The following is a 19036-nucleotide window of genomic DNA, read 5'->3' as shown; positions in this document are numbered from 1 at the left end:
AAATAATATGATTGTTTCAAATTTCTTTCTGCATTCACTTGTAAAGACTCAAAAAGCTTTAGATTAGTGATGTAAACACAAAGCTTAATATGAACTTCTTGCATTCTTCTAATTTGTTACTTCTCATTAAAATTAGTAATTTTTAAAAATATTATTTCAGACTTGATGACTAAGATTGAGTAATAATTCAGCAGTTTATTTCAAAGTAGGCTTAAGACTTAAGAAAATAGATCATAACTATAATTTTAATATAAGTTTTGGCTTGCTTTCTTCTGTTCCAGTACTAAAGAAGTTTCCCCATCTGTCCCACAGATCAAAAGGTAACACTCTAGATGTTAGCCTCATACTGTCAGAAGTGACTTTGTTTAAATATTAGTGCAAGGACTCTTTACTTCATGTTAAACTTTGGCCTGGGAACAAAAATGTTGGTTTAGTTTGAGAAGCATAATTTATATCAATTAGTCTCAGAAAGTGTCACATTTCCCAATCTTTTAAAGCTGGATTTAAATGTTTGACCTTTTCAGAGGGCAGGTGTGGAAGTAGAAATAAAGCAATCACAGGGCACTTTGAATTTTTTTGCTACTACTCAGTTCCAGACTGATCAATTTACAAGGTGCCTGAAATCACTGGGGAATCCTGTTTTCTAAAAACTGGACTTTTTCCTGTCTGCATTGCTTCTCCTATTGCAGTTTTCCTCTAGCAGGTTGTAACACCTATATCTCAAGTCAGTTTATACATAAATATCCTTGAGGAGAAAGCTCCTGCTTTGTACAAGAGAAGTAGCTTGGTTTGTACTGGGACCTGTTTGGAGGGCAAGTGCTTCAGCTTGCGCCAACTAGAGGGAGGGCAGGAATCTGCTGGAGAAAGAGGGAGTCAGATGTCTAGGAAAATTGCACTGGATGCAGAGCTATACTGTGAACTGAAAGGTTATGTAAGAGGGTAGACTTCTCTAACCAGATGAAGAAAATTATTTCAGCAGATAAGATCACAGGGTTTCTATGCCAAGACAGGCTTGGCTGCATTTTGTCTGACATTTAGCACTAACCTGGGAAGTGCATGTGCCCCTTCACTGAGGCTTTTGCTTGAACCTCTGCCTTTGCTTCTAATTCTTAGCTTTAATATTGTTGCACTGGGAAACTTGTTAGCATTTTTCAGATGTTTAATGCCATACATATTCTTTTTGAAACAGTAGCACGTTTCATTGCAGCGTTGTTGTTTGTTAGTGATAAGACTGTAGAAAACAGCGACACTAGCTCGCGTTTCTAAGATGACAATAGTGCATTTTCACTTTTTGCCTAATGGCTGCCTTATTGCAAGCATTTCTTTTTCATCTGGCTAAGGCTCAACATACCTTCTGGGCCCCAATTGTGATCTGTCATTATTCATAGCTGAAATTGCAGTTTTTGCAAATGCAGGCTAAATTGCAATCATTATATGTAGTAAAATAGATTGAAATATCTGTAAATCTGAAGACTGTAGCTGTCTCTTACAATCAGAGAACATGTTAAATTCTCCTATGCTTTGATTTCTCTTTATTAGATTTTGTTTTTCTGTCAGTTGCAGGGTTGTTCTGTGTTCAGTATTTCTGCTTATTATCTGGAATGCTTAGATTGAGGTATTAAATGAGCAAAACTGTATATCTTGTCTTTAATATATAAGTGCAAGATAGTGATTCTTCTCTTGCTTTTCATCAAACCCTTAATCTTTTCTATGTCACCTGTATAAATTAGTGTTGAAGAAAAAGCTACCATGTGATCCAAGACTTTTCTACAGAAATGTTATATTAAAGCTCTTCATTTGAAAATCACAAGGTAAAAGATGTAATGACTTTCAGATTCCTCCTTCCTGAATCATTCTTTGCATTGAATTGGTGGATGATTGAAGGAGTATCTGAATATAAAAATATAAGTGAGAGGAAAAAATCCTTTGTAGTTACACATACTGTGAATCCTACCAGAAATAAATGAAACTACATTAAACAAATGGTTAAGAAAGAATGGAACATGAAGTAATTTAAGTCACCATATGATGTTGCAATCTTGTAGAGTGAGGAGTTGGTCTGTTAGGTTGGGGTAGGCCTGAGTTCAGTGAGCCCAAGCTGAATATCATGAATGCTACTGAGGTGTGTGTCCAAAGCAGAGCAGGCACTGAGCTGTACCTGCTTCCTTCAAAGCTGTTGGATTATCTCCCTCTGAGTGCTACCACTGAAGAAGCCACCATCAGTGCTTCATGCTCAAACCATTGTTTGCCTGCTGAAAGTAGTCCAATGTTCTCCCTAGCATCCCAGTATCCATAGGGTAGAACACTCACTGTTTTCATAACTATTTTCTCTTCCCTAGGACCACATGAACCTCCACTATGTGCAATGCAATAGGAACCAGCACTCTGTGTGTTTAGGGAACTGGCAAAAACAGAATCAAATTATTTATAATTTTTTGCAACTTTTTGTTTGTTGTATTTTCTCAGTCTCAGTAATGCTTTCCCTTTTCCTTTATAGTTTTTCTTTACCTCACTGTGCCTTTCAAAATGTAAATAGTAAGTTAGTCTAGCTCACATAAATATGTTCCTCTAAGTATTCTCCTTTAGGCATATTTCTGTAGTTTTGGTTTTCAAGAAGAAACATTATCTAGAAAATAAAGTTAATGATAAATATATAAAATGTTTACTCTTTAGGGTGTCTTGGGAGTTGTATTTCGTATAGAGTGAGAGTGATTCATGGCTTCTCTTCATTTTGATTCCCTCTGTATGTGCCTTTGGGGTGGCTTGCATTGCCCACAATGCTGTGTCATTTGTTTCCCTTTGATTTTCATGACTGACGTCTTGCTTTTGGCATATTTCCTTCAGCTAGGCTATAAAAAAAAGAAAGGAATGTGCAGATGTGGGAAAAAGATAATATTGGAAAGACCTGACTAATGATAGTAGTAGTAAAAGAGCAGAAAGCACGTTTTCTTTAACTGGTACATTAAGAATTTAAAAATCTGTGTTAGCCATGTTGGCATTGAGCATAAAATTAAACTACGTGTAACACCATCTTTCAGTTAAGGATGATCAGTTACAGATAACATCTAAGAGCCAGCAGTTTGATTTCAGCCAGTCTAGGCAGGTAGTGTTGTCAGCTGTTGTTTTCTCTTATAAATTCAGGAGATATATGTAAAGTAATTCACCATTTATAAAAACAATAAAGTGGATGCTTCAGTTGGCTTTTTATCATTGTGCTACAAGAAGCAGTAAAAGAAGAGCTCAAGAATATAAAATCCATAACAAGAAACATTTTAACACAGTGAGCAGCTGAGTTTCTTATTCTCACATTATGTTTTTGTATTAAAAATCCAGGTAAGGCTAGATATAGACACACACCATGTGTCCCCAGAAATGCTCGTTAATAACTTGTAAAAGATAAGAGAGGGTTTTTGTTGTTTATTTGTTGGTTTGGGGGTTTTTACCCCTGAGATAAATAAACACATTTTCAGGCTTACAGCAGTTCTAAAGGTCTGCAGAAATGAAAAAGGTACTGGTGTGGGCAGGGGAAGGCAATTTTCCAATTTGGGATGCAGTCCTTGCCCATTATGGAGTTTTTTGCATTTTTCTGGAAAGCATCCAGTAATAGATGCTGGCTCAGAAAGCAGGGGCCAGGTCTCTCTGCTTAGGGAAGCTTTTTAGCTCCTGTATCTTTAGCTGTGCTCTAATAAGTGATTACTGCAGCTCTATAATGAAAGGGGGGGAAAAGGAATAAAAGCTGAATTGTAAAAAAATAAAAAGTTCTCACTGTTGTTAGTGAAATTTCATACCATATTGTTACAGTCTTAGAATGGGTCAACTGAATGCTCAATACCAATCCATGAGTGAGGGTTCTCAGTCAGTTTTTGAACAAATGAGGACAGCTCAGTGTGCTCGGGCTGAGTCCCAGTGTGTGTGGGGAGGCTGAGCACTCAGCTTGCTGTTTCTTACATGTGTCATATGAGTGCCTCCCTCCAAATTTCAGGTGTTGGTTGGATTTTCTTAGGAAGGGCCTTCATACATTGCAGTCTTCCAGTCTGAGGAACTGACTCAGCTTTGTATAAAACAGGCTATAACCAGCATTTAACTTGAGACTTTTTTTCCAGGTAATGGAGCTTAGAGCAGTAATTGAGTGTAGTACAGCTTGCACTGGGATGTGTTTGTGAGCACTTCTGTACTTTTCTGGCCAGCCAGGCAGCTGTAGCAGCAGTCTGGAGTCAACTTTGGCTGCTGGACCTCCCGAATCCATGGGCCCTCATGGCCCTGCTGGAGGTAGGGACATGCCCAGCCCTTCTGCAGTCACCTTGGAGCCATTCCCAGTGGCTGTTCCTCCCAGGAGGCTCGGAGCAGAGTGCTGGGGACCCACTGCCTGCAGGGCCCCCAGACCACAGCCCCAGCCCCTCGGTTTGCACAGCCCAGCCTGGCTGCCTGCTGGGTTGCCTGGGAGCAGCAGCTCTGCCAGTGTGTTGCTGTGCCCTGTGTCCTGCCAAACAGCCCACCAAGGCTGGCTGGTGACTGAAACTTGAGAGAGCTTCCTCTGATCATCAATGCCTTTCACTTGGCCTTTTTCCTCACCGTTATTTTTCCCTTGGTTTTTCTCCTTCTCAGCCTGTGATAGGCAGCACAGTGCCTCCTACTGATGCACAAGATTTTAGTGATTTTTAGCACCTTTATGTTCTATGCAGGTCATTCCTCTAACTTTGCTTTAGCACTTGCTAATTTGTCCATAATGGTAGTCTCCAGAATGGCAATTAGGGAACAGAAGAAGGTTGCACTGGGTGATGGAGCATCCAGGGTTCCCTTAAACCTGTTTCTCTCCACAAACACCCCCAATCCCCTACTTGTTTTCAGCTACATATCAGTCTGCAAGTAAAGGAAGTGTAAATTGCTTTATGTAGGCACTACTGACAAGTCTCTATTTGGTGCCAATTCTCAGCTTTTTTACTTTTAAGAATTCACTGAACATGCTGTTCAGAATTACTTGCACTCTAGAATTGCTAAAATCACAGTAAATCATACTAACATATCTGTCTTTTCTGTGACCCTTGAATCCCTTCAGGCATTACAGTATGGACATGGAGGTGAAGGGCTTCTCTTATGTTCTCCTGTTCCTTTTGTTAGTACTACTTAAAAGTTGAAAGCAAAAGCACTTGAGTTCTCAAAGACAGAAGGCATATTGCAAGGCACAGTCTCTTACTCAGTGTTTCTAAGACACATTTAGTGTTCTGCCATATAAAAACTAAGTAGATGTTACAAAGGCTTTTAAATTAAGCTCTGAATTTCTTCATTGATTGGAGTGCATCTATTCATTGAATTTTGTTCTTTACCTATTCCACTATCATTTTATTAATACTAATTAACACAAATGCTGCTACAAAATAAAGCCTTTCTAAGATCATATAGTCAAAGCATCTAAAGAGAGAGAAGGTTTGGGACACTCAGTATTTCCTCTGTTTTTCTGTGAAGTGCTTTCTTAAGCCTGTAATCAGGGAATGAGGCAGCAACAGCAACATCATTTATGTTAACCTATGCTTTGCTTGTTTCTTGAAAAAGCTGCTGTGCATGTTGGTATCATAGCACTAGTTTCAGCTTGAAGAAAAAGTTTGGGTAAAACTTAGAGAGAACAAATAATGTATCTTCTCTCAGAAGAAATATGTTTGAAAATATCAACCATTCATACAACCTATCTCCTTCTAAAAAGCAAAACACTTGTTGTGTAGCAGTGTTTGTTTTTGTGAGTCTAAAGATAATGCTCTCCTTAGTGCTAATGATAACGCTAACAGAGACTGTTAGCACTGTCCAGTTGGACATCACTGGCAAAGGTGGAGGCAGCAGCCCCATTCTCATCCCCGGTGTGGGCTTTACAGTGGCACAGAGTGAGCCAGCTATGGCCCATTGCTTTGTCAGGTCTGTAAATTATGCGCCATTCCCTCCAAGTCTGAATGGGGATATCTGCTGAACTAGGTTTAACTTGATGTTATTTTTAGAACAAATTACATTGATTGCATACTATTTCAAAGGCCCCAAGTAATAAAGTACACAATTAAACGTATCTGACTAGTTTAATTTCTCTGTCTGGTTTTTGGTATAAAAACTTAACCATTTCTTTTCCAGACTCCTCTGGCAAAGATTTTGGTCCTACTCTGGGATTAAAGAAGTCCAGTTCTCTTGAGAGTCTTCAGACTGCTGTGGCTGAAGTAAGGAAGAATGAACTCCCTTTTCACAGACCCAGGCCTCACGTGGTGCGGGGCCGGGGATGCAACGAGAGCTTCCGAGCTGCCATTGACAAGTCTTACGATGGACCTGAGGATGAAGAGGGTATGTTGTGCTGATGGCACTGACTGAGGGAGCCACCTTCACTTAGCACTGCTGACGGCCAGCTCGATGGAGCACCAGGAGCCAGTGATTTAGTCCCATTGAAACTGATCACATTTTTAAAGCTGTTCACATCTTGCACTGAATAGAGCTGTCTTTGCAGTACCCCATCCAACCTTGACTGGGTTTAGTGTAAAGTCTTTCACTGATCTCCTTTGGGGCAGGGGTGGGTTGGAGGATTTAGAACTCAATCCTTAAATAATTATGTTTTTCAACTTCAAGAAGCAGCTGCTTTCTTCAGATTACATTAAAAATTATCTCTCTTGTTTTACAATTCCCCCTTTTCCAGCCAGGAAATTTGTTTCATGTTGTAGATAAGGCAGTGTATTGATAGCACCCTGCTGCTCATTCTGTCACTATGGGTTTTATAGACCCCAGTCTGGAAATACATCTCCTTTAGTATGGGGCGTAAAACAGTGCTTGGATCCTGAGCCCCCCCACAGAAGGAACACGGCTCTTTTCCAGCCAGACAGTACATTTTATCCATTTCTTGTTCAGCCACTAAAATAGAAAGATTCCAGGGAGTGAATGAAGTCATTTTGTTCCATAGGTTGATTTTGCCAGTCACCAGAATCTTTGTTCAAGTAAGCTCTATGTTTGAAACCCAGCACGTGGTTAAACAAGCTAGATTTCAAAGAGAACAAGTGCTTTACTGTATCAGGATTTTCATATCAGGAACAATGATTAGAAAACAATTCATTAAAATAGCTCTGCATTTAATTTACAATACAAATCTGTTTGAATCCACTAGATCTGCTTAGTCTGATTTTTAAATTATTCAATTAAATGAGTAAGTGTGTGAGTCATTTGAGCTCTTGGTAGACACTCTTGCTGTATTTCACATGTTTGCATTTCAGTGGCCCGTAGCCATCCTCACTGCTTCTTTTTCATTCTGTGCAGATGGTGGCTCTGATAAGAGCTCTCACTGTGGTCAAGAAGCTCAAAATGTGGAATCTGCCCCTCCAGGGAACCCTGAAATAGAAGATGCAGAAATCAAAGCAAAAAAGGACAAAAAAAGTAGGGAGAAAGAGAAGAAAAAGGGCAAGTCTAAAATCAAAGAGAAGAAAAAGAAGGAAGAAAATGAAGATCCAGAAAAGAAAAAGAAGAAAGGCTTTGGTGTCATGTTGAGGTATGGCATTTTACAAAGCAAAACAGCCACCCATTCTTGTTATAAGATAGGAAACAACTGATGCTCTCATAAAGTAGAGGAAAAATTATTTCACTTGGACTCAAATAATGTTTATGTTATTGAAAAAGAAAGCAGTTTATACTTTTACACCAAACTTGTAACTGCGGCAGAAGACATTTGGCAGACAAAATGTCTTTTTGTGCCTTTGAAATGCATTCCCATATGTCAGAAAAGATTCAAGGTTTTAGGCTTAAAGCAAGCATGTATTGGTGGGGAAGGATTTGTGGGGAATATTTCTGAGTAAAACAAATCCTGCTCCCACGCCCAGACCTTTGCCTTCTCTTCCCTTTCTTATCTGCTCCCTTCACAAGCTGCAGGGAGAGCAGAATTCTTGTGCTATTGCAAAAGGTCTACTAACATTTGCAGTCACTGAAAGCCACTACCTATGATAAAATCTTTGCTTCGTGGCTTCAGGCATTGCCTGCAGTGAACAAAAGTTCACTGTCCTCCCTGCCCAGCATGCAAGTGTTTGGATTTCTGCTGTGGCTATTTGTTCTGTGGCTCTGTAAACTCTGAGTCGGCAGAGTTCTTCAGGCTGTTTCCTTGCTCTTGCTGGAGCCTTTGGTGCTTCAGGTGCTGATGCTGACACCCTTCCCTCCAGTACCTGTTGATTCTGTAGAGTCTTTAAGTGTTGAAGTAGCTCTTTGCATTTAATACGGAGTATGGGATGAAAAATTTTGGTCACATGGAGGAGATTAAACCAAAGGACCATGTGGTTACTCATGGCACTGAACACTTAACATTGGCTTTAGGATGCTGTTGGTGTTTCTTGTCATGCTGTATTGTAGACAGTACTCATATATACAAAAACCACAATCATTGCTTAGGCAAGGATGCATTTAAATAGAAATCTAAGAAATGCAGCTGCAAGATCATTCACTGATCATGGTGTTCATTAGGACATATAATGTATGGGCTTGCCTTTCAACTTTGTGTCACTATGTTCTCTAGAGTAAAATTACTTGTGTTATATTAATATGGAAGGTTTTAGCTGACTTTCTTCCATGTATCAGCAATTGTCCTGTCAACTTTTGAACACTGTGGAGACACTGTCAAAAATATTCAGGCATGCCTGTGTGCCAGATGTGCATGATTTCAACAGTTGTTAGTGTTCATAAGATATACCTGGCTATACCAGTCTGCTTTCAAATGGGCTCTTCAGGAGCAGAGGAGGTGTGTACACACACTTGTGCATTGCACATGCATTTGTGTTCATATTGTTTAAAGAAATTTGACTTAACATGGAAGGGTAGTCAAAAACTGAAAAATTAGGAGGGTGACTTCAAAAACTCTCTTGTGTGTCTTAAGCTTTATATCTCTTTTCATTCTTCTTTTCAGCTCTTTGGCATGAGTAGGAAAGAGGAGGGGAATGACACAGAGGTCTGACAAAAGGATAAGTACTGCTTAATGTATCAAAGATACATAGCAGATTCCGAGTTTGAATTGTAAAGTCTTACAGGGATATTATATCTGAGCCAGAAAGAACATGGGATGACATTAGAATCCAAAACAAGCTATTGTAGTTGACAGAAATTCTGATAATGGTCAATATGCAAAGCTGGGAACAACAGGTTACCATTTGTTGTGATTCCCTCTTTCAGAATATATTCCACATTTTGGTAGTACACAAGGTTTATACATCTGCTCTTTCCATAACCTTGTCTTTGATTTAGATAGTCTTCCCAGCTGACAGTGTTAATAATATTTATCTGTATGGCAGCACAGAGTGGGAATTTCTATCCCACACCACTGAAAATCTCTACAAGACAGCAAAGATAGAAGCATCATGTTGTAATAAAGAGAGAAGGAGAAGTAGGTAAGAAGTGAGAGGTTTTTAGAGGTTCTGTGTCCTTGTTGGTGTATCTTTCCAGAATTTATAAAACTTGAAAAGAAATTCCTTCCTGAAAAGGTGAGAGTATTAGGGAATACTAGCCATGATAGAAGTGAAAGAAGGCTGCAGACCTGTAAAGTAGAGCATGAACAAGAGCAATCAGTGTGCATTTATGAAATAATTGGGGGCCATATGTCCTGGGCAAGATGAGCAAATCCAGGCTGGTATTTTTTCAGACAGAAACTGGCACATATGACTTGAAAAACAAAACCAATTAATCTGAATGTTTTTAAAAGAAATAATAGGGAACTAATAGTGGAATTCAGAGCAGATCAAATACCAACTAAATATTAGATTCAAGAGATATTTTTTCACACTGGAGTCTTGTACTGATGTGAAGGGTAAATGTTAGGAGGGATGGGGAGCAGGTTTGAATGATAAGTATTTTAGCAACACGCATGGAAAGAAACATCCAGATTTTTTTATGACATTGTGGGAATGAAACTGGCATGTTTTTTTGGTAGAACATCTGTGGAAGAGAGAAGTTTAAGATGACAAAAGTTGTGAGTTTCTGCAGCAGGCAAGGTGGCTACTAATTCTTGGTATCTTAAGAGAAAGAAGTAGGGAGAAGTATTTAGAAACTGAGATGAGCCCAGTTTTGGACATGGTGAATTTAAATTGGGAAGGGGACCTGCCACACGGGGGACATTGGAAATGTAAACACTGTAGTGGAGCAGAAAGCTTGGTGGAGAAGGAAATCTGTAGTGTGCATTTTATAGTTATGGTGGTGGTTGTGCTGTGATCCCCCATGTATGAGACCACCAAAAGGAGGAACAGAAGCCTTGTTAGACTGACAGGAGAGATAAAGCCAAGAGAAATGAAAAAAGTTATTAGAGCAAGTGGCAGAGGTGAGAAGAGGAAATCTATTCCTGGGACCAGGCAATGTCATGAATTTTTTCAACTGGTCTGGTGATTGCAGCCATGTGACAAATCCTGCTGGGAGCTGGAACCCCCACTTTGGTATGTTCATGCTGTTTGCAGTTCCTGGGCAGCTTTGTTCAGAGCTATTTCAGCTGTGCCTGCATGGTTCTGCTGTGCTATGGGATGCATCCAAACAGAAAAACAGACTTGCTGAACCCATGTCAAAATTGGCTTGAGATAAGTAGGAACTGAGCATCTGTGGTGAAAGCGCCAGGACCAGAAGGACAATGAAAATGAGGGATCTTGCCAGAAAGCTCAGTGCTAATTAAGACGCATGCATTTTCTGGTGAATGACATGGGGTCAGGTGTAAAGGATAAAAGAAAAAGTAGAATGTGAGGCTGAAACAGCTGCTGGAAATGTCCTACTTGTCTTCAGTGGGATTTTTGTGCTATGCTTGCTGGGTCACACATACAGCTGTAAGAAGCTTTACCTTGATATAGTGGCTATGTGAATTGGCTGGCTTCTGCTTTATAATCAATAACAAAGCATTTCAAGATATTAAAACCAAATCCAAGTATTCAGCTGTAGTACAAGAATTGTTGAGCTTTAGTTTTTTGCATCTGAGATTTTTGAATATATTGGAATTGCGACTGCATTGGTTTTTTGCCTTTTTTTTTTAAATTTAACAACAGAAAATAGCAAAGCTGTTAGCAGTTGCTAACAGATTTCACTTAGTGCCTCATCTGTTGCTCAGCTGCTATTTACTTGTAGTTCCTGGTCTTTTTTTACACATACAAAAAGAAGAATGATTGCTTTCCTGCTAAGCTTTTGCTTGATTGAAGCTTTATTTAGGTGACTGTGATTCAGGGAGACCATCAAGAAATCATGCTTTTATTTTTGTAATCATTGTTTTTTTTTTTTTAAAGACCTGTTTTTTCACTCAGTATTAACTGAAACTCTTGGCTGCAGCATATTAATGGCTGTAGCATTCGGGCAACGTAGGGTAATGTACTGGAGGTTTGAAATGCAGATGACAGTGGTTAAAATCTCTATAATCCAAAGTACTATTTCACTGCAGTGCTGACTGCACAGTGCTTTGTTTCCTTGGCTGATTCTGATGCATATATTGCCTGCCTTAGTGCTGAAGGTGTTTATGTGCTGTCCAAAGAACAGAAGTTGAGTCTCAACTGGTTTTGTGTAACATTGGCCAAGGGGTATTTTACATATTTTTCTTTTTGATGTTTTCTGGCACATCATGCTGTCATTGTTCACTAATAACCCATCACTAGACAACAGACTGAACAGTAAATTGATACTGTGTATCAAGAAAACAAGTACATTAAATACTTTCAATAGTGGAGCTGTGACTAAAGGTGTACTTCAGTCTCGGGCACAGGCTAGTGTCTAGCATCTACACTGAATCTTTTCAGAACAGAAATAATACTGAGTTCTGTGCAAGAGAAGAGCAGCAAGATTGCACAATGCCACATTTAATTCTTGGCTCATCCCTTTTCTCACATTGAGCTGACTGATTCTTTCCAGGCACCGTGAGTCTTAGAAGACTGCTGCACATCAAATGAGCTTCCCTGTACTTCTTTTTGAAGATGTTCAGTATTTTCAGGAGAAACACTGTAGTGAAACAGCATATTTGTGGCTTTGAAAAAAGAGGTATTGTGTAGTGTCATTGCTTAGAACTGTCAAAAGCTCTGTGAGGAGGGCTCTGTAGGCTGTTTGGAAGGGTTAATTAACCCATTGGTGCAGGGTGTTAGAAATCCCTGATGCTGAACACTAATGCAAAATGGATTGTCACTTAGGACCAAGGATGCAAAGCTGATCTAACCAAGAGGTTAATAAAATTAATCTTTAAAATATTCCTTGGTTTGCTAGGTGATGAATTTCAGATTTTAAATTTGTGGTCTATAGTTATTGAATTGCCATGCTTTGAAAAACTATCAAAATACTGTCTTCTAACAAAGGTAGGCTTTGTTGTTTCTAAATTAAGTTGGCAGAAGACTGAACCTTTAAATCACCAGGGAAATGTGACCTCTGCAGTTCTGTATCCTAATCCCAAAGCAGTTGTTACAGTGCTGGAGTATAATAAACATAAGTCTATGGCTCTCTCTACCTTTTCCAGAATAGTGATTGTAAAAATTCTGGGCAGCCCTTTCAGTTTTATGGATATGAAGGTAAGATAGCTAATGGACTGCAGCCACACCAATGGCATTTTAATAGGTAGCTCCCCCAGGCAGAGACCAGGAGGCTGAAGTCATAATTTTTTTGTGTGGCATAAAAATCTAAGAGCAAGTATGTAATTGGTGACTTGAAGTAAAGAGTTGTGCTGAAGTGAAGTGCAGTGAGAGAGCACTCTCATTCAGTCTTCAATTCTGGGCTGGACTCAGGAAGAAAATACAACCAACCTTGCTCATATAAAGCAGTGCTTGTCAACTCAACTGTTTCACTATAAAATATTTTAAAAATTAGTATAGGTGAGAAAATGTCTATCCCCCACTTCAACCATGACTTGCGTATTTGTGCACATATACGTGTAACTGCAAGCCCAGGAAGCAGGAATATATATGTGTGTATTAGTTAGATTTGCTTTTTGCTCTACGGAAAGAGTGCAATTTCCCACATAATAGTTCATCTTAAATTATTTACCTTCCATTTCACAATATGAGCCATGAATATTTTATTTTTTGTCCCTTTAATTTGCCAATTTTCCTTTGAGCTAAGTGCCTTAGTGATTTTAATTTTTCATTCTAGTTGGAAGACAGAAATGACCCTTTTTTCATTACTACTATTATAGGCCTTGTGCTCCGAATGATACTTTTTACAACCAGCACTGTTGAGCCTGTAATGGTATTGCAGAGTAGATAGCATAATATACAGATATTGACTTCCATTAAGTGTGGCACTATGATAACTTATGGAGAGATTTTTTTCTACTGTTGCCCTTAGAAGTTGAGTGTTGTAGAAGAAAAGGTAGCAGTAGATGAAGGAGCAAATAATAAAGATGTGACTTGTTGGAGAGAGGTGATGTATATAACTTCTTAATGTATTTATCTGTGTATGATGCTGGAAATCAATATGGACATTGATAGATAAAAAACCCCACAACTAGATTAAATTGTGTTTTAATTAGGCCTAAAGTTATTTTAGATTTTTTGTTCTCAGTTGCAAAATTATCTGAGATGGATGATGTGTATTTGAAAGACAGCATCAGTTAATGAGGCAGATGAGTTATTTAGAGGCCTTGATTTCCTTTGGCACAATAAAGTTTTCATTTAGGTAAATTGGTAAATAAAACTCCACTTTCCTTTAAAGAGCATAAGAACATGAGAGAGAGGATATAGCTAGTCAATTTAATCTAGCGCAAATTTGTCAAGTATTTTAAACCAAAAAAACAAACGTTCCATTTTACATGTACGACTTTTTATTTCCCTCACCATATTAATTCTTCCTTGGCTGCATTCATAGTCAGACTAAAGCAGAGAAAATAAGGGGGTTTTGTACTAAAGATGATCATGCAGACTGCCTACTAAAGGCTGATTTGTTTAATTAAGCATCTGTTCTCCCCTTAATATGCATGCATAAATCTCATTAACGTTAGATGTATGCAAGTGCAGTGAAGAATAGACCCCTCACTCTCATTACTGAACTTGGATAACAAGATTTATATTTACTTAACAGATCAGAGCAGAAAGTTCCCTCTGACTATTTAAAAGGACTTGAAATTGCAAACTGTTTGCAAGGAGCATGCTTTTTGTGAAAAACTTGCATGTTCACTTCAAGTTGAAATATCATTATTCAAGTCATTACTAAGCAAAAGAAAAAAAAAGGCAGTGTGCTTTGTCTGTGAGGATTAACTTTAAATTCTTCTTTAATGGATACTTGCCTATTTAATATTGACCTCTGTGCATGCCATAACTGCTAAAAGTAAACTCCAGGTATTTTCTGGAGGTAGCATATTTCTTCTAAGTGTCTGTCTCTAATCTCTCAGGAAATGTGTTCTGCAAGAAGAGTCCTAGAAAGCAAAGTGTATTCTTGGGGAATACTGAACACTGCAGTGCTGTATTCATCCATCGTTCACTAGAGTTGGCTGTTCCTTGCTCTAAAATCCTCCTAAAATCTATAAAGCTTGAATTCCATGTTTTCTGTATAAATTGTAGGACATTGGGTGTTTCTGTAGGTAGTACAGATGCATTATGGTTTAAGGTCCTAGAGGGTTTAAAGTCATGCCCACAAATATTTGAATTAAGGCTTCCTGTGCTGTATTTTAACCAATGAATACAAAGTTTTGCTAAGGAATATAAGTAGAGTGTAAGTTCTACCTTAATAACAAAAGAAACATCAGGTTTTTGATGATTTTCTGAATCAGTAGTTCCTGTAACATGACCATGGTAAATGGAGGGGTTAGGGAGGGAGACAACAATTAACAGAGAAATGATACAGAAGGGGACTCCTGACAGATTCCTTAACTACAGAGTGCTGCTGGGTGCTGGTTTAATAGGTATTGCCATTAACAGCCATCTGTAGAGAAAATTGAATGTACTCATCTCACTGAATTATGATTTATGGCACACAGCACAGTCAAACTAAAGTAATATTTATATTATAGTGCAGAGTCATTGATTAAATGCACATGGCATCTCAAATCCAGTTGACATTTTAAGTCGAAATGATTGCAGACATGTGGTCATTTATTTAACTATTACTTTAAAAAATGTGTCTCTACTTGTTATTAATAGAAGAAAGTCAGACCTGACCAATATTTCAATAGGCTGACCTTTTGTTTTGCTGACATATAAAAGGAACAAAGCTCCTTTTGGGGTAGTCACAATTTCAGAGCATATGAAGTATGCTAGCTTTAGAAAAAACCTGACCCCTTGAACTACTCTGTCTCTTTCTTCCCTTTTTTATTTCCACATGGGATTTTTGAAAGAAAATGAAGAAGAGATGGTTTAGGAGATAGAAGTTTTAGGTTTGGGGTTAGATAGGAAAAGGTTTAGGAGATACTGTGAGAGAGGCTTTCTTTGAAATGCCTGCTCTGCTACTGATTTCTCAAGAATCACTGGTTAACTCCACTGCTCTGAGCCCTAGTTTTTACACAAAAATTATCCTCTGTGCTTCTAAAAAATGAAAATAACATTTCTCTGTTTTGTATTATCATTGTTCAGCTAAACCTGTTAAAAATTATAAATACATTTAAAAACCAGTCTGGTTACTTCTATAACAGTGTATCAGGGAAATAGTTTTATTCTCAAGAAAATGAAAAAGTAGTAAGCTTTCATATGACGTTCTCAAACTAATTTTCCTCTCCATACCCATTCCTGCTGCTGCTACTGCATGTGATGGTGATCTGTGGTTTCATTCTCTCTGTACTACCTCCTAGCTACAGATGCTCTCACCTTCAGAAATGCTTTTTGGAATATAATGCCTTAGAATTAAAGCTGGCTTTCTGTCTTCTACCCTGATTTTATGTTTTCTTGCTTGAAAAAAAATAAAAAATTTATTGTTTCAAATTTGCCATGGGCAAACTATTTTTTCCTCCGCAGATTATTCCTCTTGTTGGCCTTACTCTGTCATCATGAAGACTGGCAGCATCTTCCCCCTTTCACTAAAGTCCTATGTGGGATGTCATCTTTTCATGAACCTTAAATCCACTCCATGGAGCAGTGTCTAAAATTTGCTGGCTTACTACACAGCACACTGAAGACATAAGCACACAGAAATTTCTTCCCTTTCTGCTTGGACTTGTGTTGCTTCCAGATTATGTGAGTCTCTCTTGAGGCTCACACTGGTTTCTGGTTCCGAGTGCTCCCCCCTACCCGCACCAGCTCCAGCTCTGTTCCCTTCCCACTCTGCTCTGTGTTACCTGGCCAGTGTGGTCACCTGCTGGGAGCAGCCACAAGCACTCACAGCCAGCCTGTCCCAGCAGCATTTTTCCTTCTACTGCAACATTTGCAGTGGGTCTGGGCACAAAGTGTTTTACACAGCTTTCAACTTCCCTGAGAGTTGCCTCTGCTGCAAACCATCTGTGTGCATGAGCACTGGCACAGCTAAATGAAGGATGAAGAAAGCCTTTACATCCTTTCTGCCCAGCTCCTGCTTTCCATCTCTGTCCAACAGCAGTGAGAACAGCTCTTCACAGCTTCCTGCTCTGCACTGCATTTGGCTGTGTCCCATTCACCTCCACCTCTCCTCATTTGCTTGGATGAGAATGCAAAGGTGCAGGATTGATCCTTACCCAGCAGTTAGTTTGGGCTCTGCCCTCAGTGTGAGTTGCTTCTACTCTGCACTTTGTCATGAGCAGCAATTGCTCTGATCTCTCAGTGGTCACAATGCTGTTTGGCATTTACCATACCACTTAATTATGCTATCAAGTGCTCCCCTCACAAAAATGTTTACATTCAAAGAATCTTCCCCACTTGCTGCCTTTATTCAGTGAAAATGAAGTCTCCAGGATCTTGTCTTGGCCCTGGTGCATGTGAGAGAATTTGATCTTGCTCTTTAAGAGGTCTTGGAATAATTCTTAGGAGTGAAAATGAAGAGGTCTTCTCCTTTTTCCCTTTCTGTTCTTGCAACTTCCCACTTCTGCTTTATTTTGTTGTTGTTGTGGAGAAGAAACAGTGAATAATGAATAAAAAAGCAACCAGGGTAAATATAAAATTTTAGCCAAATGCTGACATGAAAAAACCTGTCCCCTTCTGTGTGTTAAAAATTCTGTGTATATTTAGTACAAGATACATGAGCCACTAAGTATCAGCTCTTTAGCATTTAACTCCAGTATTGGGTTTGAAGTAATGAACTGTGTGCCTGTGCCATTCATTGTCCCTTATTTGAAAGCAGTGAATACCTGGCCCCACACTAACCCCAGATTATCATCAGGTTGGTTGGTAGTAATGTGTAAATAGAATTGTAAAGCTATCATCTGGTGACAGAAGGCCACTATTGTTGTTTGCTATTTTCCTTCTAGCCAAAGAAACCTAGTAAGCAATGAGTCAGGCACTGTTCATTCTACCTCTGTCATCTTTGTGTTTAGCTTTTTATCCTCTAATGTGGAAATCTGTATTACAGTAGCTCAGTATAACAGACATCCTAATGTTCTGGTTTTAATTAAAATTAGATTGAGGAAATAAACAATTCAAAGAAGTTAGCTTTCCTTTTTATGTCCACCCCCACCCCCTGCAAATACACTTTCCATATCCTCATCTGTGGTTGGAAGTGTTTGTTTTCACTCACACATTCTTGGATTGCTCAGCCTCCCAAACAGACAGCTTCCCTGACAGACAGCAAGGAAGGACGCTCAAGGAAGCTCACTTTTATTCATTTAGTCTTTTTAGCAATTCATGTTTTTAAATTAGTGATTTTATTTTTTGTCTGTTTGGTTTGATACAGGCTACAGTGTAAAATACAAGTTTTTAAATAAATCTTCATCAAAATGAAGACTTCACAAAACCAAACTGCACTGCTTCTGAGAAAAAATTTCCACAATACAGCTGCAGATTAATTTTAGTGACTAGATGTGTGTATAGATACACCAGAGAGTTAGTTACTCAAAAATAAATTAGCAAATATTTCTTCCCTTTAAAACAGCAGATTATCATGATTGTAAGTGCTGCAATAGGTTAATGTACCTCTTCATCTCTGAAGACCTCTGCCTCATCTCTTTTGTAATTAATTCCTGCTTAGGCTATTTTAGCTTGGTTGTCATTTGTAGCTTCCCAAACCATCAGTCATCTGCAGGAGTGGAGGGTGCTGTAGGCAGGATCAGGCAGAGCTCCAGGAGCTCTGGGCTGAAATGGCTTGGGAAGATAGGAAGAGAAATTTCTAGGTATAGATTTGCTTTGAATTCTCTCTGCCTATGGCAGTGGTGTAAGCTGCTCTCTCCCTCCATGTCAGATATTTGCTGATTTCAGTAACTGCACGGTGCAAGTTGTGTTCACCTACGTGTGGTGTGAATGCTGACCCTGGTCTGTAAGGCCACTCTGAGAACCTCTAAATCCTCTGGTGCTGCTGCTCCTCCAAACTGCACAGTTTGTTGACTTGCCTGGGAAGTCTGTGCACCCAGTGAGTAGAGAAAACTGATTTGGAAATGTGAGCTTGCTCATTCTGAGTGGATAACTGGCTTTAGTCCCCAGTGCTGAAACAAAGCGAATTACGGGTTATTGCATCTCCTGCATGGAAAATACTATTTAAAATCTGTGTCTTAGAGATACTGGAGTATTTTACAAAGACTTGCATGTTTCTGGCATGCTTGGAGAGGAGGAAGGAAGCCACACTCATACAAAATATATGTTCCTAGTGGTATAATTGGAAACACACCAAATTTTAGACAGTCTAAAATATGCTAACAAACTTACTCCAATAAAAGTATATTTATTTAGTTCATCCTTAACATTTATTCTGGTTTAAATACCAGCTTACTCTGTCTTGTGGGGATATTCAGATTGGAGAGAATGAGTTTAATCCTTTTTTTGTTTTAGGCTAGAGTTTAAAGAAATTGAAAGATGATGTTCCTGTCATAGTGGGAAGAAGGATCACTGCTGGCCCTAGATCTCCTGTGGAAAACTTACATTATACTGTAAACTGCTGTCCATGCACTTGTATGGAATTGAAAGCGGAGCACAGACAAAATGATCTTTCACTAGAGAAGATTAAAAAGAAGGAAAAAAATAAGTAACCAATTCCTCTAGAGTAGGGGGGAGAAAAAATGAGGATT

At 38.9% G+C, this 19036-nt stretch overlaps 1 protein-coding gene across 3 annotated transcripts in view; it reads left to right on the top strand.

The window, feature by feature from the left end:
* PARD3B (par-3 family cell polarity regulator beta) overlaps window positions 1-19036 on the top strand; it is a 392403-nt gene that overhangs the window by 247080 nt on the left and 126287 nt on the right. For all 3 annotated transcript variants that reach the window (XM_071434745.1, XM_071434744.1, XM_071434743.1), the window contains 2 exons: window positions 6112-6315; window positions 7273-7501. In XM_071434745.1, the coding sequence (XP_071290846.1) occupies window positions 6112-6315; window positions 7273-7501 (433 nt within the window). The remainder of the gene's footprint in view (window positions 1-6111; window positions 6316-7272; window positions 7502-19036) is intronic.

This window comes from Agelaius tricolor, unplaced genomic scaffold (genome assembly GCF_023055355.1).
Source record: "Agelaius tricolor isolate 1412-34295 unplaced genomic scaffold, bAgeTri1.0.p SCAF_10, whole genome shotgun sequence".
Taxonomy (NCBI): Eukaryota; Metazoa; Chordata; class Aves; order Passeriformes; family Icteridae; genus Agelaius; species Agelaius tricolor.
The sequence above is the reverse complement of the archived record's forward strand: the minus strand, read 5'-3'. Positions and strand labels throughout refer to the sequence as shown.